This window comes from Erinaceus europaeus, chromosome 13, assembly GCF_950295315.1.
Source record: "Erinaceus europaeus chromosome 13, mEriEur2.1, whole genome shotgun sequence".
NCBI lineage: Eukaryota > Metazoa > Chordata > Mammalia > Eulipotyphla > Erinaceidae > Erinaceus > Erinaceus europaeus.
In genome coordinates this window covers 17,054,794-17,078,788 of record NC_080174.1, presented here as the reverse complement: position 1 = coordinate 17,078,788, position 23,995 = coordinate 17,054,794, and the positions used below count along the sequence as shown (strand labels likewise).

Sequence of the window (23,995 nt, the reverse complement as noted above, 5' to 3'; positions counted from 1 at the left end):
GAAAGATAGGAGGAGAGAGAAAGAAGCAGATATTACTCTGGTCCAGGGACGTGATACAAGGGTACAGTTTATATCTTGCCTGTGTGAGGCCCTGACTTTGACCCCAAGCACCTCGCAGATGGAGTGAGGCTCTTGTCTCTCTCTCTTCCTCTCTCATAAATTAAAAAAATCAAGTAATTTAACAACAGTAATAAAAAAGACAAGCTTACGACTAGATCCAAAGTACCAACATAAACAATCATTGGTTCCTTCAAGTAAGACTGTGCAAGTCGACGAACAGCATATGGCCACGTTGCACTAGAAACAGAACAAGATACACAAACATTAGATATGCAGTATGCGATGCTATGCTATTTCCTGTGACACAGACAAACATCAGACATGCAGTATGCGATGCTATGCTATTTCCTGTGACACAAACATCAGACATGCAGTATGCGACGCTATGCTATTTCCTGAGACACAAACATCAGACATGCAGTATTCGATGTTATGCTATTTCCTGCGACACAGACAAACATCAGACATGCAGTATGCGATGCTATGCTAGTTTTCCTGTGACACAGACAACCTGGATACTTCTCTATAAGATGATTTTAAAGATGACGCAAAGAATTGTTCAATTCTAGTGAAGTTACTACAGAAAAGTTTTAAAACGAGGGTCAAGGTAGCATAGTGGTTATGCAAAAGACTTTCATGCCTGAGGCTTTGAGATCCAAGGTTCAGTCCCGGGCACCATTATAAGCCAGAGCTAAGCAATGTTCTGGTTTACAACATGACAAAAACCTAAACCTTAATAATTGTAGAAATCCAAGGTAGAGTTTGGGCCTGTGTGAGGTTCCTGGCTCCATTCCCTACACCATATGTATAAAGGTGTGATACTCTCTGGATTGTCTCGTTGGATCACATGGGAAGCTCTCTCACTCTTACTCATATGTTGTAAATAAAATAAACCTTTACAAAATAAGAAGTGGGCTAGGGACAGAGCATAATGGTTATGTAAAGGCCTTTCAAACCTGAGGCTCTTGAGTTCCCAGGTTCAATCCTCCAGCACTATCATAAGCCAGACCTCAGCAGTACTCTGGTTGAAAAATAAGTATGTGGGGGTTGGGTGGTAGTACAGCAGGTTAAGTGCATGTGGCACAAATCACAAGGATTGGCATGAGGATCCCGGTTAGAGCCCCCGGCTCCCCACCTGTAGGGAAGTCGCTTCACAAGCAGTGAAGCAGGTCTGCAGGTGTCTTTCTCTCCACCTCTCTGTCTTCCCCCCCATCTCTCTCCATTTCTCTCTGTCCTATCCAACAACAAATGACACCAACAATAATAATAACCACAACAAGGCAACAACACCAAGGGCAACAAAAGGGGGGAAAATGGCCTCCAGGAGCAGTGAATTCATGGTGCAGGCACTGAGCCCCAGCAATAACCCTGGAGGGAAAAATAAATAAATAAATAAATAAATAAATAAATATGTGGGAGTTGGGTGGTAGCGCAGCAGATTAAGCGCACATGGCATGAAGTGCAAGGGCCGGCGTAAGGATCCCAGTTCGAGCCCCTGGCTCCCCACCTGCAGGTGGGGACCGGGAGCTGGAACCTGGGTCCTTGCACACTATAGTGTGCATTTAACCAGGTGTGACACCACCGGCCCCTTGCCTATATGTTTTTATAGAAATTTTATTTCTTTATTTATGAATGAGAAAGGAGGAGAGAGAAAGAAAGAACCAAATGTCACTCTGGCACATGTGCTGCCAGGGATTGAACTCAACACCTCATGCTTGACAGCCCAATGCTTTATCTACTGCACCACCTCCTGGACCACTTTTATAGACACTTCTATGCGTAACTTCAGAAATGCATCACTCATTGCTATACTGAGTGGCTAGTACAGAAGTGAAGGCATACAGGTACCCTTCACCAAGAATCTCAAAGTAAACTAATGCTCTAAAATCCACGGAGACACCATCTAAACAAAATCAATTCAATTCTGACCCCCCCACCACTACCCTGCATATAGAAAGAGACAGCTAGACAGAAGAGAGATACCACAGTACTGTTTCACTGTTCATGGCGATTTCCTTGGTGCTGTGCATAGTGCTCCCATGTGGTGCTGGGGACTTGAACCAGAGTAAAGTATGCATTTTACTAGGTGAACTATCTCTCAGTCTGATTATCACGGACTCCTTTCTCCATTTTACCAGCACTGCTCAGCTCTGGCTTTTGGTGATTCTGGGGAGTTAAACATGGGACATTTAGTGCCTCAGACATGAAAGTCTCTTTGCAGAAACCATTATGCTATCTTCCCAACCCTGTCACTGATTTCTATAGCATCTGATTTTTATGTCTATAGCAACTAGGCATAAAACCTACCTGGTCATAATAGTCTGCCTGTCTGGCCGCACATCTAATAAAATCTTCATTATCTGAGGTTCAAATCCCATATCCAACATCTTGTCAGCTTCATCTAACACCTACATTAAAATGACTACAGTTAGATGGGAAGGTTGCTAATATGTACACGCTCTCTCTTTGCCATGAGGGTTAGTTAGCACAAGGGCTTGGTGGCTGTATGATTCCACCATTCCGGGTGGTCATTTGAGGGGGGCAGTGGATAAAAATTAAGACAGAGACAGAGAGACACCTGCAGTATTGCTCCACTGCATGTGAAGCTTCTCCCACGGGCTTGAACCTGGGTCTTCACACACGCACTCTATTGTGTGGGACCAGTGTGCTTTCTCTTTTTGGAGTGTAATACTAAAAGGTAAGTTGTCTCACTTCCTCTGTTACCTAAGACATGATTTTCATTTCTCCGGGAAGAAAATAAAGCATCTTATTTTCATTTTTGAACATATTTTGATTTTTTGGCCTCCAGGGCTATCATTGGGCTCGGTGCCTGCATTACAAATCCACTGGCAGTCATTTTTTTTTTTTCTACTGTTGTTGTTGCTGGATTGGACAGAGAGAAATTGAGAGAGGAAGGAGAAACAGACACCTGCAGAACTGCTTCACCGTTTGTGAAACATTCCTTTTGCAGGTGGGGAGCTGGGGGCTCATATTTGGATCCTTGCACTTAGTACTATGTATGTTTAACCAGGTGCACCACTGCCCGGCCCCCCCAGAAATATCTTTTTAAAAGAATTTATTTATTAATGAGAAAGATAGGAGCAAGAACCAGACATCACACTGGTACAAGTGTTGCTGGGGTTTGAACTTGGGACCTCATGCTTGAGAGCCCAATGCTTTATCCACTGCACCATCTCCTGGACCACAGAATTTCTTTTTTTTTTTTTTTAAATACATTTGTATTTATTTTCCCTTTTGTTGCCCTTGTTGTTTTTCATTGTTGTTGTAGTTATTGTTGTTGTTATTGATGTCGTCATTGTTAGATAGGACAGAGAGAAATGGAGAGAGGAGGGGAGGACAGAGAGGGGAAGAGAAAGATAGACACCTGCAGACCTGCTTCACCGCTTGTGAAGCGACTACTCTGCAGGAGGGGAGGCAGGGGCTTGAACCCAGATCCTTATGCCGGTCCTTGCGCTTCATGCCACATGCGCTTAACCCGCTGCGCTACCGCTGGACTCCCGGAATAACTTTATTAATGGTTCAGCTCTTCTTCCTAGCACCCCAAGCTCCTACTCCATGATTACCAAGTAGGTTACACTTTTCAGGTTGACAAAGTTGTTCATTTGCAGATCATTCAGTCTTCCAGGAGTTGCAATAATGATATCTACACCTTTTGACAGATCTTGTATTTGTCCGTCTCTATCTCCACCACCATATATACAAACACTTGGAAAAAACAAACAAGAGATTTGTGTTCAGGTCAGAAATATCTCATCCCAACTCAAAAGCCCAACCAACCGAAGCACTTAAACTCTACAGTACATAACAAAATAAATGTTGCATACATGAAAAATATGTCTCCTGTCTTTGGTATTAACTATGTGTTTCTAAGAATGATCCACCCAGCAGTCTGTGGTGATGTGTCCCAAAGAGTCACATTCACATCATAATTCAACCCCACTATCCTGGGGGTAGCTGATTTGAGCCAGGGGTAATAACTGATCCAAACTGAGCTAAACACGTTTTCAAAAAAGTGTTACCAGGGGTTGGGTTGTGGTGCACCCTGGTGAGCACACCTATTACTTTACTGTGTGCAAGGACCTGGGTTCAAGACCCCAGTCCTCACCTGTAGGGAAGAACTTTCATGACTGGTGTAGTGCTGCTGGTTTCTCACTGTCTTTACTTTTTCCTTTCTCCTCTCAATTTCTCTCTGTCCTACCAAAATAAATAAAGTTAAAAAAAATGTGTGACCAATAATGGGGAGAATGTATAAAGCTATAAATGACTAAAATACTTACTTAGGAAAGGTCAAAACAGTGACTCACCTTTTAAGACCTTTATACGTATACTTAGAACATTCCGCTTCTACCTGAAGGGCTAATTCTCGTGTGGGCGTAAGGACTAACATACCAGGCCCATTCCTTTTCTCTTTAGTTCTTTGGAGAGAAAATAAATTGATGTTAGGGCATGGATTACAGATACCTTGTACAATCTCTCAGCAATCTTTTTTGTATGTTTGTTTTTTGATTTATTAATAGGGGGAGGAAGAATCAGAGCATTGCCCTGGCACAATGATGCTGGAGACTGAACTTGAGAACTCAGACTTGTGAGTTCAACTCCTTATCCACTGTATCACTTCCCAGGTTTGACCCAAATTCAAGTTCTGACACCACACGGGAGGCACTAAAGTACCAGAGGAAGCTCTGGAGTTGTGTCTCTCCCTCTCTTTCTCTATCTGAATGGAAAAGTAACTGGGAGGGTGAAACTGTACAAGGCCCCATCTCTGCAAAAAAGGAACACAAACAAACAATCATGTATTTAGACTCCCTCCCCCAACAGGAAATAAAAGTAGGGAGAGAGCAGAATTATCACTCCACTATTTTTGAAAAAAGATTTTATTTATTAATGAGAAAGATAGGAGGAGAGAGAGACAAAGAACCAGACATCACTCTGGTACATGTGCTACTGGGGTGTGAACTCAGGACCACATGACTGATAGTACAATGCTTTATCCACTGTGCCACCTTCTGGACCCACTCCACTATTTATAGTGTTTTGTATTTGTCTTCCTAGTTACTGGGTTCTGCTTGAACTCAGGGTCTCAAGCATGTGAGGCATGTGCATGTTGAGTCATGTCCCTGACTCTTGGTATCTTAATCTATCAAACCTTTGAAAAGGGCAGGCAAGGGTGGTATAGCAGGTGGGCTGTACACAACAAAGCATGAGGTCCCAAGTCTGAATCCTAGTGCCACATACACTCACTATAGTGCTGCTCTGGCCTCCCCGCGCCCCTTCTCAACCTCGTGAAATGAGTAAAGTAAATCTCAAAAAATACCTTTAAGTGGTTCGGGAAGTGGCACAGTGGATAAAGGGTTGGACTCTCAAGCATGGGGTCCTGAGTTCAATCCCTGGCAGCACATGTACCAGAGTGATGTCTGGTCCTTTCTCTCTCCTCCTATCCGTTTCATTAATAAATAACTAAATAAATATAAAAAAAAAAAGAGAGAGAGAGATGTCCACCCTGCCCAGACAACCCGAAATCCATCCTCTGTCGGGAAATTGTGAGGATGTAGTTGAGCTTGGCAGGGCTTGAACCTGAGGAGTGTGTCAATCCTGTTAGTCTCTCTCTCTCCTGAGAGGTTGGGCAAGGAGGGACAGTAGTAACCCCAAAGGTGTGCCTCATCCTATCAGACTCCCTGCCTCACAAAGCATCCCGCATTCCTGATACTATGGCCATTAGATAAAAAGAAAGGGGAGGTGTTAGGATATTTTACAGATGTGGTTGAGTTAGGCAGGACCCACAAACCACCATATTTCCATGCGAGTATTATTATTTACATATCAGTCTTCTGTCTTGTTTTAAAATGACTCCTCCACCACCACATTACCCCCTCAGGGTATTGCCCATTCCCGTGAGCTAAAAAACTATAGCAACCATTGCTACAGAAGCTTTCTACCTTCCCAGAGTGCCTTGCTATTTCACCAGAATGCTGGGCTAGCATCACCAGAGAGAAGAGACCAGGAACTCATGGTGAAGTAGGAATGCAAATCTTTATTCATGTGGACACTCCAGAGTCGGGTGTGAGCACAGTGGGTTTAGGCCACATGGAGCTGGCAAAATGGCTGCCTCCCGCTATGCACGCCAGCCCTTCTCCAGGTCGGGACACAGAAGAGAAAAAGAGAGAGAGTGGAAACAGGAGTGACTTTTATAGGAGAATTCCGGAAGTGGCAAGTTGGGACAGAATTAGCTAGGAAAGGGGGTGCAGAAAACAAGGCACTCTGGGAAGGTAGAAAGCTTCCGTAGCAATGGTTGCTGTAGTTTTTTAGCTTGCGGGAATGGGCGATACCCTGAGGGGGTAATGTGGTGGCAGAGGAGTCATTTTTAAAACAAGGCAGAAGACTGATATGTAAATAGTAATACTTGCATGGAAATATGATGGTTTATGGGTCCTGCCTAACTCAACCACATCTGTACAATATCCCAACAATCCTCCCCCTTTTCCTGTGCATCTCACCGAGCCCCACGCCCCCTTTAAAAAAAAAACACACACACAACATTTAAAAGACCTCTTATGGGGGCTGGGCAGTGGCACACCTGGTTGAGCACATGCATTACAGTGCACCAGGATCCAGGTTTAATCTCCCTGTCCCCACCTGCAGGAGGAAACTTCATGAGCAGCTGAAGCAGTGCTGCAAGTGTCTCCTTCCCTCTCCCTGTCAATTTCTCTCTACCCTATCAAAATAAATATTTTAAAAAGATACGGGTAATCTGAGCATCGTGATAATAAAATTAAAAAAAAAACCCAACAACTTATAAAGAGAACCTAGTTATAGAAACTCTTACATGGGCTGAGAGTCCAAGTGAATAAGTCCAGGCATTAAGTAAGACAATGTCTTCCCTGTTCCAGTTTGTGCTACTCCTATAAGATCTATTCCTTGCAGAACTATTGGCCAAGCCTGGGACTGAAACAGAACAATAAGAATTAAAAGCATGTTTCTTTTTGCTCTTCTTCTCCCAGCCCCAAAGTTCTTTCAATAACATTTTTTGTTTGTTTGTTTGTTTGACTTTTGCATGCTAGACCTTTGTGCAGGAGGACATGAGGGAGCAGTCCTTAAGACACAGTTGCTTCCCAGTGATTAACCTTCTAACATTCAAGTATGATTTGGAGTTGAGGGGGACGGTCAGGGTAATATCAGAATCCAAGAAAGCATACCTGGATTGGGGTTGGTTTTTGAAAACCTGCCTTTTTAATGTTTTCCATAACTTCAGGATAACATTGAAAGGCATCCTCAAATTTACAGGTAGGGTTGGGGATAGGACGTTTCTCACCATCTTTCAAGTCATCACACATTATATTATAGTTTTCCTTCCTTTAAGGAAAAGAGAGGCAGGATTAGTGGTTTCTCATTACTTTAATTCCCAAACAAGACATCCCCCCCATTAGATTACATTGTATCTAAAAAATGCAATACCAACATGTTAAAGCCAGACATTCATGTTATAGTGAAACGTAATAACTAAGAAAGAGAAGTGAACCCCATCTTTTTCTCATCAGAAGAATAGCGTGTGTGTGTACACACACACAGAGCACATTTGATGTACTGACGAAAGACGCAAAGTTAAGAATAAAACCTGAAGATCACAAGCTGCAGGATCAAAATCTTGTTTTGGCAAATACTTGAAGATCTATAATGTTGCACGTGTGCTTCTTCCACTGATTCACAAATACTTCTCAACTGATCGATGAGCAGGAGATACTTATCCAAAGTCTGAGCCTCACCCCAATTCCAGACTAACTATACTTTCAGCTCTACCACACTTTGGTAGTAAAGATTGAAGAATAAGAAGTCAGTCAAATAATCAGGCTGATCAGGTCAATTTCTTATGACCTTTCAACAGTTGGAGAAATCTCTACAATTGCTGTGCAATATATAAGACATTATGAGCCTTTTGATTTTTATTAACTATTTAAAGAATTAAAAAAAGTTTTTATTTATCATTGGATAGATACAGAGACAATTGAGAAGGGAGAGGGAGATAGAGAGGGAAAGAGACAAGAGAGACACTGTGGCCCTGCTTCACCACTTGTGAAGCTTTCCCCCTGCAGGTACTTGAACCCAGGTCCTGACACACTGTATTGTGTGCACTTAACCAGGTGTGTCACTGCCTGGTTCCTATATGAGCTTTTTTCAATTTAAAATTCAACATATGGACATATAACCTTTGACAAAGGTGCCAAGACAATTAAATGGGGAAAGGACAGTCTCTTTAACAAATGGTATTAGAAAAATTGAGTTGAAACATGCAGAAGAATGAAATTGAACCACTACATTTCCATCAGACACAAAAGTAAATTCCAAATGGATCAAGGACTTCGATGTTAAACCAGAAACTATCAAACATTTAGAGGAAAATATTGGCAGCTCATTTTCCATCTATTTATTTATTTTTTACCACAGCACTGCTCAGCTCTGACTGAACCTGGGACTTTGGAGCCTCAGGTATGAGAGTCTCTTTGTATAACCATTATGCTATCTACACATGACCTTCCATGTAAATTTTATAGGTAACTTCAATGATACAAATCCAATTACAAAGACAACTAAAGCAAAAATAAACCAATGGGGTTATATCAAATTAAAAGGCTTTTGCACAGCTAAAGAGACCACTACCCAAACAAAGAGACCCCTTACAGAATGGGAGATTTTTACATGTCATACATCAGACAAAAGGCTAGTAACCAAAACACATAAAGAGCTTACCAAAGTCAGCAGCAACAACAACAAACCCATGACCCCATCCAAAAATGGGGAGAGGATATGAACAGAATGTTCATCATAGAAGAGATCCAAAAGGCCAACAAACATATGAAAAAAATGCTCCAAGTCATTGACTGTCAGAGAAATACAAATAAAGACAACAATGCAATACCACTTCATCCCTGTGAGAATGCCACACATCAGAAAGGATAACAGTAACAAGTACCAGAGTGGTTGTGGGGGTGAAGGAACCCTCCTACACTGCTGGTGAGAATGTAAATTGGTCCAACCTCTGGTGGAGAGCAGTCTGGAGAACTCTTATTATAAGTAGAAGTAGAACTATGCTATGGAAGTAGACCTATGCTATGAACCTGCAACTTGTCTCCTGAGAATATTTCCTAAGTAACCAAACACATCTACCCCAAAAGATCTGTGTATCCCTATGTTCAGCAGCACAATTTGTAATAGCCAAAACCTGGAAGTAACCCAGGTGTCCAAAAATGTATGGCTGAGTAAGTTGTGTGACATATATATTTCTACTCAGTTAATAAAAATGGTGAATTTAACTTCTTCACCTCAGCTTAGATGGAGTTTGAAGGAATTAAGCGAGATAAGTCAGAAAGAGAAGGATGAACATGGGATGATCTCACTCATAGACAGAAGTTCAGAAGTAAGAACAAAAGGGAAAACATAAAACAGAACTTAAGACTGGAGTCAGTGTATTGCACCAAAGTAAAGGACTCTGGGGTAGGGGGGAGTATTCAGGTCCCAGAACATTATGTCAGAGGAGGGCCTAGGGGTGTGTGTGTGTGTGTGTGTGTGTGTGTGTGTTGGGGTGGGGGAAGGTTAGAGTGTTATGTGGACAACTGACAAGTGTTACATGTGTACCAGCTACTGTATTTTTTATTACCTTTATTTATTTATTGGACAGAAACAGCCAGAAATTGAGAGGGAAGAGGGTGACAGAGAGGAAAAGAGACAGAGATACCTGCAGCCCTGCCTCACCACACGTGAAGCTTTCCCCCTGCAGGTCTGGACTGGGGGCTCGAACCTGGGTCCTTGCACACTGTAACATGTGCACTCAACCAGGTGCATCACTACCTGGCCCCTAGCTACTGTATTTTACTGCTGACTGTAAACCATTAGTACCCCAATAAGAAATAAAAACAAATAAATGCAGTAATAACAATCATTTCTTCAACTATCCTGGCTATCTTTTATATGCCTGATAGCTATCTTTGGGTAGTCACACCTTTATTCATCAAATACTTTGCTTTTTAAAAAATATTTAAAAAAAAATATTTATTTATTCCCTTTTGTTTCCCATGTTTTTTTATTGTTGCAATTATTGTTGTTGTTGATGTCCTCATTGTTGGATAGGACAGAGAGAAATGGAGAGAAGAGGGGAAGACAGAGAGGGGAAGAGAAAGACAGAAACCTGCAGACCTGCTTCACTGCTTTTGAACGACTCCCCTGTAGGTGGGGAGCCAGGGGCTTGAACTTGGATCCTTATGCGGGTCCTTGAGCTTTGCGCCACCTGCAATGAACCAACTGCGCCACTGCCCGACTCCCTTATTTTCATGCTTTTAAAAATTTCTGTATTGAGGGATTAATGTTTTACAGTCAACAGTAAATCGAATAGTTCGTACATGCAAAATATTTCGCAGTTTTCCATGTAAGAACACAACCCTCAGGGGCCAGGGTGTAGCTCTGTGGCAGAGCGCCTGCCTCCCAGAAAGGAGATCCTGTGTTTGATCCCCCGCACACAAACTCAAATAAGAACAAAACCCTCACTAGGCCCTACTCTGCCATCATGCTCCAGACCTGAACCCTGCTCCCTCACCCCACCCCAGAGTCTTTTTACTTTGGTGAAATACACCAAGTGGGCACATTTTCATCTGAATCTGGAATGTGGCTTTCAAATGCAGCCATTTCAAATATTTGCCCAAGAAACTGATCTAACAGCAGTATAAGAACTCACTTTAAGAGGTAATGATAATAATAAGACCAAACAACCCACCTCCAGTTGTCTATCTGCACTTCTGACATTGAACTTGTGGTTTCTGACTCTGTGTAAAAGTTTTTCTTAATTGGAGGTAAGTCTGAGGTAAAGAAAAAAAATTAAAGTTTGAGAAATGCTAAGAAATCGTGTTCCATGGACTCTTTAACGTAGGAGAAACCATACTAAAATCCAGATTTCAAGTTCACATTACAACATGTTATTTATAAGACATCTTGTTGGCAGCTGGGGTCTTGTACATGTGACTTCACCTCTCCAAGCTGCATGTTTCTGACGGAAGGGGAGACACACTGCAGCACCGTGACTTCCTCCTGCGCCAGAGAACTTCCTATGTGGTGTTCGGGCCATGCCTGTGGCAAGGCATGCACTCCACCCACTGAGTTCTCCAGCCCAGAATTATGCCATTTTAGACAGCTGCTCCATCCTTTACCAGACAGAATTAAGCTAATGTCTACATGATTGTGATTTGGTTTTTCTTCGTTACCTTTCTTTTTCAGCGGGGGGTACAGTAAAGTAGATGTTGGACTCTCAGGCATGAGGCACTGAGTTTGATCCCCAGCATTGCATGTAACAGAGGGATGGTCTGCTTCCTTCTTTCTTTTTCTCCTCTCCCGTAAGTATGTAAATAAATCTCCAATTAGTTTCCACACAACAAAATTATATTTAAAAAATGAAATTATTTTTTATTAATATTTTCTTTATTTATTGGAGAGACAGAAACTGAGATGGAAGGGGAGAGAGAGAATGCAAAGGACACCTGCAGACCTGCTTCATACTTGTGAAGCTTCCCTCCTACAGGTGGACTGGAGGCTTGAACTCAGGTCCTTGTGCATAGAATTCTGTGTACTCAATCAGGTGCAAATAAAAAATAATTGGGATCTTAGGAGCTTGTACAGTGGGTAAAATAACAGAACTTTCAAGCAAGAGGTCTTGAGTTTTATCCCTGGCATCACAAGTGCCAAAGCGATGCCCTGGTTCTCAAAGAAAAATTGTTTTTTTGTATTTATTTATTTATTTATTGGATAGAGATAGCCAGAAATTGAGAGGGAAGGGGGTATTAGGGAGAGAGACAGAGAGACATTTGCAGCCCTGCTTCACCACTCGCAAAGCTTTCCCCCTGCAGGTGGGGACCCGGGGCTTGAACCTGCCCTTGCTCATTGTAATGTGTGTTCAACCTGGTGTACCACAATCCGGCCCCCGCCCTGGTTCTCTTTATCTCTGTCATTAATAAATCAATCTTTAATGGAACTTCAGTCAGTTAGATAACACAGTGGTAGATCACTGAAACTCCCATGTATGAGGCCCTGGGTTCAATCTGCCACTGTGTATGCCTGAGTGCAACTCTGGTCTTCCTCTCTCATGCATATGTATACATGTAGTCTAAAGAAACTAGGTTTTAGTTGTCCTGGAGATGGCACAGTGGATAAAGCATTGGCCTCTCAAACATGAGGTCCTGAGTTCGATCCCCGGCAGCACATGTCCCAGAGTGATGTCTGGTTCTTTCTCTCCTCCTATCTTTCTCATAAATAAATAAAATCTTAAAAAAAAAAAAAGAAACTTTTATAAAGACACATGAAACCTTATCACAAAGCTGATTTTTATCTTTTGACAGTCTCCTTACTATTTAAGAATAAACTATCACTTTTATTTTTTTTTAAAGATTTATTTATTTATTTATGAGAAGTGGTAAAAGAGAGAGAAAGAACCAGACATCACTCTGGTACATGTGCTGCCAGGGATCGAACTCAGGACCAGATGCTCGAGAGTCCAATGCCTTATCCACTGTGCCACCTCCCAGACCACTAAACTACCCCTTTTCTTTATTTATTCCCTTTTGTTGCCCTTGCTGTTTTATTGTTATTGTTGTTGTTGTAACTGCTGTCATTGTTGTTTGGTAGGACAGAGGGAAATCGAGAGAGGAGGGGAAGACAGAGAGGGAGAGAGAAAGACAGACACCTACAGACCTGCTTCACTGCTTGTGAAGTGAATCCCCTGCAGGTGGGGAGCCAGGGGCTCGAATCCGGATCCTTGTGCCGGTCCTTGTGCTTTGTACCACCTGTACTTAACCTGGTATGCTACTGCCCAATTCCCTGATTTTATTTTATTTATTCATCAAGAACACAGGCTGAGAGAGAGAAAGAAGCAGACATCACTCTGATACACGTGCTGCTGGGGACTGAACTCAGGACTTTATGCTATAGAGTCTAATGCTAGATCCACTGTGCCATCTCCTAGACCACATTCATTATTTTTTTTATTAAGAACTACCAGTTCTTACATTTTTTTTTCTTGCCTCCAAGGTTATTGCTGGGGCTTGGTGCCTGCACTATGAATCCACTGCTCCTGGAGGCCATTTTTCCCACTTTATTGCCCTTGTTGTAGTTATAGCTGTTGTTGTACGATAGGAAAGACAGAAATGGAGACAGGAGGGGAAGACAGAGAGGAGAGGAAGACAGACACCTGCAGACCTGCTTCGCCACTTGTCAAACGACTCCCCTGCAGGTGGGGAGCTGGGGGCTCGAACCAGGATCTTTAGGCACTACTGCCCACCCCACCCCATTTCATTTCTCAACATAAAAGAACCTTAGAGGATGAAGGTCTCCAGAGAAACACAAACTTTACATGTAAATGTGAAGCTTTTGCACTAACCTGCCCACTTTTTTTTCTCCCATTTCAAAGCATCTTCTCGAATTTGATCCCAATCAATCAACGGCTGATCTTCCGTGACACCATCGTCTGTTCTTCCATCTTTTCCAACTGAGGGGTGAATGCAATGGTGTCTGCTTAAAATGTGTTTAATCAATTTAGCTTCTTTTGTGAAAGAAAATTATTACTTTATTTAAATTTTTTAAATTATCTTTATTGATAGAGACAGCCAGAAATTGACAGGGAAGGGGGAGTCAGAGAAAGAGAGACACTTGCAGCACTGCTTCACCACTTGCAAAGGTTTCCTCCTGCAGGCGGGGGCCCAAGACTCAAACCCGGGTCCTTGCGCATTGTAACATGTGCACTCACCTGGGTGCGCCACCACCTGGCCCCTCAACTTAGCTTCAAAACAAGTTCTACCAGTACAAAAAATCCCCCAAATACCATTTTACTGTTTCATGTCTAATAACTAGGAAATAATGTTTGAATCTAAAATCCAGGGTACTAGTACCCTGATTACTGTGGTCATGGTTTGTGTCATCAGTTGTGTTATTTTAGATTTTTTACATGGAAAAAAGAATTCCATTTATGGAAGAGAAAGAAACTAGTGTAAGAACTTAGTGTCTGCTAACAAATTGCATACATCCTTTAATTTTTACAACAATTCTGTGAGGTGGATGCCACCTCAGGTTAACTAGAGGTAAGAGGGTCATAGAGAATTCTTTGAGGTTTCTTCCCAAGCAATGCCAAGAGGTAATACTGTTATCAGAGTCCAAGAATCTTCTTTTTTTGTTTCCATGTTCCTTCTGGAACTAGGTCAAAGCATTTTTTCCTCTATTCTACAAGAATCTGGGATTTTTTTCTTTCTTTTTTATTTGACAGGAAGAAAGGACAGATAGAAATTGAGAGGGTAGGGGAGATAGAAAGGGAGAGAGACAGACAGACACACCTACAGCACTTGCTTCACTACCTGTGAAGCTTCCCCCCTGCAAGGGGAACTGGCAGCTTGAGCCTGGGTACCTGAACATGGGAACACGTGAGTTCAACCAGGTATACCACCACCCAGCCCAAGAATCTGGGATGTTTTAAAAATACCCGAATAGTCAGTCATGATCTAGGGAAGAGACTATACTGAAAAAAAGGCCAGGACTAGTTCTTGTTTTACCATTAATATACCACTAAAAGTGACTTGTCTTAAAAGATTATTGTGTTTAGGGGCAGGGGGAGAGGGGTGTGCAAAGAGATTCTTATGCCTGAGGCTCCAAAGCCCCAAGTTCAACCCCCTACCCACCACTATTAAGTCAGAGTTGAGCAGTATTCTGGTAAGATAAAATAAAAGGTTATTGTGTTTTTACACATCTGTGACTAGAGTAAAACCATTAGGCTTAACCATGAAGATTAAATAGATGTTTAATTATTTAATTTTTACTAGATCACTGTTCAGCTCTGGTTTATGGTGGTGCAGGGGACTGAACTTGGGACTTTGAAGCCTCATGCAGGAGAGTCTCTTCGCATAACCATTAGGCTAACTACCCCTACCCTAGATGTTTAATTTAAAGACAAAAGTATTATGGGACTTCATAGAAAAAGAAAGTAGTTCAATTTTATATTTATTTTATGATTATGATTTTTTTTTTTTTGCCTCCAGGGTTATTGCTGGGGCTCGGTGCCTGCACTATGAATCCACTGCTCCTGGAGGCCATTTTTTCCACTTTGTTGTTACCTTTCTTGTTGTTGTTAATGTTGTTGTTGGCTAGAACAGAGAGAAATTGAGGAGGGCAAGACAGAGAGGGGGAGAGAAAAATACCTGCAGACCTGCTCCACCATTTGTGAAGCGAGCCCCCTGCAGGTGGGGACCTGGGGATTTGAACCGAGATCCTCGTATTTGCGCTTGGCACCATGTGTGCTTAACCCACTGCACCACCTCCTGGCCCGATTATGATTATTTTTTACAAAAGCACTGCTCAACTCTGACATATGGTGGAGCTGGGAAATTAACCTGGGACCTCAGAATCTTGAACGTGAAGATCTACTGCATAACCACTGAGAATGCTCTCTGGTTTGAAAGGACAGTTTTTAATAGACCAACTTTAATTATAGGAATCTAAAAGCTTTCTTATCAGGAAAAGTATCAGCTAGGGCTTTTAACAAAACTGAAGAAATTTGATACAATTGTAATGGACACAAATTACTTACCAACTTTGGATTCCGAATCGTAACTTTCTTGTTTTCTAACAAGATGATCGATTATCGCTTTTGCTTTTGTTTGCATAGCCTTGCTACCAAAAATTTTGACTTCAGCTGTAGGGTATCCTTTTATTATCTACAAGGAGGCACAAGGGAAAAACAGGTAAGAATGCACCACCAGCCGCATTACTTCAAATAATGTAAAGTATGAAGCAACATGTAGTATTACTACTCATCAGTGTCTTGGTCTCAGTTTTGAAAGGGCTGCCACCAATATTCCCCCTAAGACCAACCTGTTTGGATGTGGGGAGGAGCAAGGCAGTCTTTTTAAATTTTTTTTTTTTTTGCCTCCAGGGTTATCGCTGGGGCTCAGTGCCTGCACTATGACTCCACTGCTCCTGGAGGCCATTTTTTCCCATTTTGTTGCCCTTGTTGTTATTGTTGCATTGTTGTTGTTGGATAGGACAGAGAGAAACAGAGAGGAGGGGAAGCAGAGAGGGGGAGAGAAAGACAGACACCTGCAGGCTTGCAGGTGGGGGCCCGGGGGTCTGGGGGCTTGAACTGGGATCCTAACACTGGTCCTTGCACTTTGTGCCATGTGTGCTTAACTGACCCCCCCCCCCCAGTCTGATCTTTAAAACTGCTATGACCAGCAGGGAATAAATTTAGCAATTTTGATAGCATAAGGTGATAATCTGACAGGTGGTATCAACAGCCAACAGAGAACCTGACTGCTCTCATCTATGCAGTGATAATTTGGTTGGCAAAATCTTCCTGACTTGAGGGTTGGCGTGGATTGCATTAATTCATACACTCTGTAAATAGCAGATGATTGAACTGATGTAAATTTTTAACCTGAGGGGATGTTATGCTTAGGCATGTATATGCTGTCATGGAAGCAACATCCTGACAGGGGTTGACAGGGGTTTGGAGACTAGAATCAGTAAGTGTGCATAACTTCAAGATGCACAATCCCAATATCCTCACTGATTCAGTAATACTTAGACACTAGCTATTATGCTCAATGATATGATTGAAATAATGCTTGCTACTGTGTATGTGTTTCAAAGCTGCTGAGAGGATAGGGAAAAAAAAATACCAGCACAGAATGGGGACATATAAGACTAACAACGAAGAGTTACAGCAACTAGGAGAATGTATAAGGACCGAGAAAGGTTCTAGAAGGAGAGGAACTGGGGAGAGAAGGAAGAGGAAGTTGGAGGTTGAAAAAAAAAAAATCAAAGTTAGAGGATCACATTGAGAAGTCTGATATTCTAAAAAGTTCTCAGGCAAGAAAAGGTCATGAACACATGAGGTGTGTTCTAGAAAGATTTTCCTGGCCAACAGTGGAGAAGGAAGCCAACTGGAAGGCCAGTTAGGAAGAATGTCTCCAAGGGCCAGCTTACACATGTTATGCACAAGGACTCAGGTTCAAGCCTTTGGTCCCCATCAGCAAGGAGAGAAGCTTCACAAGTAGTAAGTAGTGCTGCAAGTATGTCTCTTTCCCTCCTCTTCTTTACCTCTTTCTTCTCAATTTCTCTGTCTTTATCCTAACTATAATAATGATGATGATGAAAAGAACAAAGGGGGCCAGGTGATGGCTCACTCAGCTGAGCACATAAGTTACCATGTGCAAAGACCCAGGTTTGACCTCTCCCTATTCCCTCCTGACCCCCACCTGCAGGGGAACACTTTATAAGTGGTGAAGTAGATCTGAAGATCTCCTCTCTCCCTATCTCCCCCTTCTCTCTCAACTTTTCTCTACTATGTCAAATAAAGGAGAAGGGGGGGGGGAAAAGCTTCCAGAAGCAGTGGATTCATAGTGTTAGCACTGAGCCCCAGCAATAAGCCTGGTGTCAATAAAAAAAATAATAAAAATTGATAAAATTAAATTAAAAGAATGCCCCTAAATGATGTGACTGTCCTGGAGAAGAACAGGAAACAGAAGTGACTCAATGGAGAGGGAAACAAAGGGAAGGAGCGAGGGTCTTAGTGAATGAAGCTGCAACTCACTGGGCTGAGGGACATAGAAGCAGAGCAGCAGAGCCAAGATCTGATATAAAAACTCTGGGAGGGTGTGTGAAGCGTGCCCACAAGATATCAGTCTTCAGTGACGTTTATCTCTAAAGACTTTTTTTTTTTTGTCTCCAGGGTTATTGATGGGCCTGCACTATGAATCCACTGCTCCTGTAGGCTATTTTTTCCCTTTTGTTGCCCTTGTTGTTTACCGTTGTTGTTACTGCTGTTGAACTGGACAGAGAGAAATCGAGAGAGGATGGGAAGACGGGGGAGAGAAAGACAGACACCTGCAGACCTGTTTCATTGCTTGTAAAGCAACCCCCACCCCCTGCAGGTGGGGTGCTCGGGGCTCCAATGGGGATCCTTGTGCCGGTCCTTGCACTTTGTGCCATGTGTGCTAAATCCACTGTGCTACCACCTGCCCTCCCCCACCCCCAAAGACTTAACTCCATGAGCCAAGAGGCCTAGGTCTGAAATGTGCCACAAGTTAGGTTAAGTTCTTGAAAAGAAGGAATAGTCTGGAGAGGTCTGGCAAAACTTCTTTATTTCCAGAGTATGTTAAGCACTGGGCATAACCTAGACTCAGAAACGAACTGTGCTATTTTCTTTTTTAATAAAACTTTTAAAAATATTTATTTTGGATACAGACAGTAATTGAGATGGAAGGGGGCACAGAGAGAGAATGAGACAAAGAAAACACACATAGCACTGCTTCACTGCTTGTGAAGCTTCCCTCCTGCAGGTGAGGACTAGGGGGCTTGAATGGTCCCCTGTGCACGGTAATGTGAGCACTCTACTGGGTGTGCTACCACCCAGCATCCAAACGCTGCTCTTTAAGAACATGGACCACTTACCTGTACTTTGGTGTTTGTTGTACTCTGGATATCTCTTATTTTTGACCCTCCACGACCTGTTTTTAAAAATAAAGTCATTTTTCAGGAAAATAAAATCCAAGTTAAAATCAGTAAGAGAGATTCATTGATGCTGGTAAAAAACTTTTTTTTTTTTTTTCCACCAGGGTTATTGATGGGGCTTGGTGCTTGTGCATGACTCCACCACTCCCTGTAGTCATTTTTTTTTTTTTTTTGAGCTTGAAAGACAGAAAAGTCTAGAGACAGAGAGAAGAGAGACTCCTTAGTACTGCTGTTCATGAAGTTTCCCCCTTTTAGGGGCTCCTATGTGGCAGCAGGGTACTTGAAGCTGAGTCCCTCAGCATGGTGAGATGTGCACTTTACTGGGTGACTTATCTTCTGGCCTCTCAAAGAACGTTTTCTAGTTCTCAAACATTCCAAAGAAAGGTTCCCAGGGTTCAGTAATCACTTGCAGTTTGAGGAAGAAAAAAAAAAAAAAAAGCAAGGACCTTTTACTTCAAGTTGTGGTGAGAGACAGGTGGCTCCTTTCTCAGTTCCTCCACAAATTCACATTCTCAGTTTTCTGTTGAATCAATGACTCCCCTTGACTGAGACTCAAGAGCCACTGCCTGGACCTCACCTGAAGCATCAGCTGGGCCACATGAGGGTGCTGACTCTGGTCCCTTGTAAGATTCCAAAACCTCAGTGACTTGAATCCTGGCTACAACTGACAGTGGGGAATCAAAGGGATCAGCATTTTTCTCCCACCAGGTCAGTGTTTTTCATCTCAAAACCCCACGCCATGCCTCATCACCAGGAAGTTGTCAGACCAGTCTTTGCCCCCCCCTCCCCCCCCACTGCCATAGAAATGCAAGGAGGAACTGGCAGGAAGGATGCTGTAACCAGGCAGGGCCAACTCTATTTTATTTTTTTATTTGATTTATGAACTATCTCTACTTTGCCATAGCAACCCTCTCCCAGGCTTTCACTTCAAGTTTTCACATGTTCTTCTTCCCTAGCTTTAGCTCCTAGGAAAGAGATGTTTCACTAACAATGTCTCCTGTCTGATAAACCAGGGGCCAACTGCTTGGTGGAAAGCAGAAAAACAAAAATCTTTGAGCAAGCTCTCTGATGCCTGGCGTGGGAAACCTCTAGACACAATCTGTGTACAATAATATTTCATTTTAAACAATGTACCAGGTGGATCTGAACACACCCACCATGGGTGTTAGTGACAGAACCTCATGACTGAATCTCTACGCCCTGTCAACACAATACCTCTTTTCCAAACTGTCTCTAAGTTCTAAAACTTAAAACTCTTGGAAAAACAGCTTCTTGGGATCTTTCACAAGGCCCTTCCCTGTATGTTTACATATGAAGAAAAAAAGAGCCTTGTTTAAGCCAATACTGAAAGGATCTGGAGTCAAAGGATCTGGAGTCAAAGCCCCAGGCCACCATACGGAAGGCCCTGCATGGGGGAAGTTTCATGATTGGTGGAGAAGTGCTGTGCTATGTCCTTTCTTCTTTCTCATTCTTCTTTCTTTCTTTCTTTCTTTCTTTCTTTCTTTTTTTTCCTTCTCTCTCTTTCTTTATTCCTTTTTAAAATATTTATTGTCCCCTTTGTTGCCCTTGTTGTTTTATTGTTGTAGTTATTACTGTTGTTGTTACTGATGTCACCATTGTTGGATAGGACAGAGAGAATTGGAGAGAGGAGGGGATGACAGAGAGAAGGAAAGATAGACACCTGTAGGCCTGCTTCACCACCTATAAAGCAACTCCCCTGCAGGTGGGGAGCCGGGGGCTCGAACCAGGATTCCTGAGCCAGTACTTGTGCTTTGCGCCATGTGTGCTTAACCTGCTGTGCTACTGCTCGACTCTCTCTCTTTCTTTTTCCCTCTCTATCTCTTGCTTGCATTTAATAAAAACAAGTCTGCAGGGAGCAGTGGACTCATGCAGGCACAAAGTCATTATGATAACCTTGGTTGAAAATAATTTAAACTTGAAGCAAAAGACAGATGCATTATGCAAAACAGCATGAATGAGGCTGGGTGGTGGTGGGGCTGGTAGAGTGATCATGCTACAATGTGCAAGGACCTGCATTTAAGTTTCTTGTCCCCATCTGCAGGAGAAGAGCGTTATGAACACAGAAGCAGTGCTGCAGGTGTCTCTCTTTCTCTATCTTCCCTTCCCTACCAATCCCTGTCTCTATCCAACAAGTAAATAAAATTTTACAAAATTAAAAAGTAGCATGGAGGGTCCTCAAAAAATTTAACCCTATGATCTTGTAATTTAACTTTGAGGTATTAACCTCAAATACTAAAAATCAGGCTTTCAGAATGCCATCTGCACACCCATGATCTTTGCAGCATTAGTCACCATAGCTCAGATGTGGAAACAACCTAGACATATATGAACAGATGATACACATGAAGAACATGAAGAGACGCGTCATCTACATATAACAGGAGTTTCCAGATTTTTAAAAGATGCATTAGTGGGGAAGGCAGGCTGAGATTGGAACCAGAACATCACTCTGGCACATCCGATGCCAAGGGTCAAACTCTCCACCTCATACCTGAGAGTCCAGTGTTCTATCCAGTACACTACCTGCAGGGTCATAGAAGTTTGTACCCTTGAGGAAGGCCATTCTACCCTTTGGGGAAACATTGTGTTCACAGATGAATGAACTTTGAGGACGTTACACTAAGGGAAATGGACCAATCCCTAAAATCAAATAGTGCCTTGATTTCTGCCTCGAGGAGTTACCACCTACTGTGATAACTTGACAGAGACAGAGTAGAACAGTGGGTAGTTTCAGTCACGTTAAGATGAAAACATTCTACAGAATTGTTATCCAGTGTTAGATTCTGAGTCAAAACTGTATTGTACATTGTATGCTTAGACCTGCTAAGGTTAATTCTGTTGTTTTCTTAGCCACAATAAGAGAAAGGAAGAAAGGTCAGATCCAGAATCAGCACTGAGTGGGTGCTGTTCCAGGTGCTCAGTGCTGAGAGCTTAAAGGATTTTTACCACACACCTAGGGTCTTGTTTATAGAGCATCCACCTTCAGACCTCTGAGGTGAGTCTTAAGGGGTCAAAGACTTTTCCAGCTGGTTTAGCAATCTGTTTTATATTGCTCTTTTTAAAAATTAAAAAAAAATCTTTATTTATTGAATAGAGATAGCCAGAAATTGAGAGGGGAGGGGTGACAGAGAGGGAGAGAGACACCTGCAGCCCTGCTTCACCACTCACAAAGCTTTCCCCTCTGGGAACCGGGGGCTCGAACCTGGGTCCTTGTGCACTGTAACATATGCACTCAACCAGGTGTGCCACCATCCGGCCCCTCTTATACTGCTCTTTTTATAACAGCAACCTCTTCATCTCCCCTCTGTCCTATCGAGTTAAAAAAGGGATAAAGTAAAACAATAGCTCCCTTACCTAGTAGGCAAAATGCTAGAATTTAACGTTGGACTCAGTTAACAGTAAATAGGGCACGTCTACATCCCAACACCTTCTAAATGCTTTTCAAAAATCAATTTTCTAAGACTCACCATCTATTAAAAAAAGAAGAATCTTTTTTTCCCCTTCCCAGCAGATGAATCATAAAGTTAAACTAAGTGCGTATTATGCAGTAATATTCTCTGAGGAGCACTTGTTGGCTAATGACTCAGAATGGTACTCAGATTTCAACACTGCTTTGCTGTTTTTTTTTTTTTTTGGGGGGGTGGGGAGCCTGGACTTCCATTCCACAAAAAGATTTCAGAAATCCTGCAAGTACAGGAGATGGCACCATGGACAGAGCCTTGGACTCTCAAGCAAGAAATACCAAGTTCACAACCCCTGGTATACCAATGTGCCAGAGTGATGCTCTGGTTCCCCAACCACTATCATCCTCACCCCGCTTAACAAATAACTCTTACATAGGAAAAAAAAAAAATCTATAAATCTATATCTGTATCTGTCTGTCTTCTCCAAAACATCTTCCCTACACAGTGTCTGTAGGGACATTAAAAGATACCACTCCGGCTGAGCAAGTTGTGGTCTATATACACAATGGATACTACTCAACTATTAAAAATGGTTATTTCACTGTTTTCAGCCCATCTTGAATGAAGCTTGAAGATATCATGTTAAGTGAGATAAATGAGAAACAAAAGGATGAGTATGGGATGATCTCATGCATAGACAGAAGTTGAAAAACAAGATCAGAAGGTAAAACACTAAGCAGAACATGGACTGCAGTGGGTGTACTGCACCAAAGTCAAAGACTCTGGGGTGGGGGTGGAGGGTCAGGTCCTGGAACATGATGGCAGAGGAGGACCCAGAGGGGGTTGTAGTATTATGCAGAAAAGTGGGAAATGTTATGCATGGACAAACTATTGTATTTTACTGTGGACTGTTAACCATTAATCCCCCAGTAAAGAAATAATTTTTTAAAATTACAAAAAAAAATAGGTTTTACAGAAGCTTAAAAAAAATACATAAAAGATGCCACTCCAGAAGGCACTGGAGATGGCACAGGGAGAGTCACGAATCTCCAAGGCGGTGGGTGCAGAGAGCCCCCGCCTAGGCTCCGCCCCCAGCTCCCTTCCCCCCCACGCCCGGGCCTGGCGCCCCCGTCCCCTCGCCCTCACCGATCACTGCGCCCACACAGTCGTTCTTCACTTCAAAGCAGAGCGGCGGTTCCTGGGGGTCATCGGTCACAGGCTGCTGGGGGCCCGAGGGGTCTCTCCAGCCGCCACTTCTGCCGCCCCGCCGGCCCCCGCGACCTCTTCGACTCGGCTCCTCCGACAGCCTCCGGTCGAGTGCCCGGGATGAGCCTCGCCGGGTGGCAGCGCCGGAGGGGGAGGCGTTGGCGTCTGTTTCCGTCTTGGACATGGTTCCCCGAAGCAGTCCCGACATGTCTAATCTACCAGGGCACCCACGCAGCCGCTACTTAAGGGGCCCGCTCGAGACTCGCCCCGCCCCTTGCCCTCCCGGACCGCACAGCCATTGGTGGATGAGGCCTTGTGGGCGGGGTCGTCACCATCGGACCAATCCGTTCTCTTAATACTGCAAGCGCTCCTTGCTCTAGTAGGGTGTGACCGTGGGATGTTCCTTTCATTTTTTATTTTTACAATTTTTTTTTACATTTTTTTTATTTATAAAAAGGAAACACTGACAAAAACATAAGATAAGAGGGGTACAGCTTTACAGTTCCCACCACCAGAACTCTGTATCCCATCCCTTCCTCTGATAACTTTCCTATTCTTTATCCCTCTGGGAGTATGGACCCAAGGTCATTGTGGGATGCAGAAGGTGGAAGGTCTGGCTTCTGTAATTGATTCCCCGCTAAACATGGGCTTTAACATGTCGATCCATACTCCCAACCTGTCTCTCTCTTTCCCTAGTGGGGAAGGGCTCTGGGGAAGCAGAGCTCCAGGACATATTGGTGGAGTTGTCTGTCCAGGGA

At 43.0% G+C, this 23,995-nt stretch overlaps 1 protein-coding gene across 2 annotated transcripts in view; it reads right to left on the bottom strand.

Moving 5' to 3' along the window:
* The window catches only part of DDX43 (DEAD-box helicase 43), a 40,587-nt gene extending 17,036 nt beyond the window's left edge, over positions 1-23,551 (bottom strand). The window contains exons 1-11 of one of the 2 annotated variants that reach the window (XM_060205383.1): positions 23,178-23,551; positions 18,547-18,602; positions 15,683-15,809; positions 13,490-13,597; positions 10,841-10,922; positions 7,275-7,431; positions 6,905-7,023; positions 4,386-4,496; positions 3,645-3,786; positions 2,368-2,468; positions 210-297 (exon numbers count right to left, since the gene is read on the bottom strand). In XM_060205383.1, coding sequence (XP_060061366.1) covers positions 210-297; positions 2,368-2,468; positions 3,645-3,786; positions 4,386-4,496; positions 6,905-7,023; positions 7,275-7,431; positions 10,841-10,922; positions 13,490-13,597; positions 15,683-15,809; positions 18,547-18,602; positions 23,178-23,445 — 1,359 coding nt within the window. In that variant the 5' untranslated portion in view covers positions 23,446-23,551. The remainder of the gene's footprint in view (positions 1-209; positions 298-2,367; positions 2,469-3,644; positions 3,787-4,385; positions 4,497-6,904; positions 7,024-7,274; positions 7,432-10,840; positions 10,923-13,489; positions 13,598-15,682; positions 15,810-18,546; positions 18,603-23,177) is intronic. The other variant, XM_060205384.1, reaches the window with a different exon arrangement.
* Between the last annotated feature and the right edge of the window lie 444 nt (positions 23,552-23,995).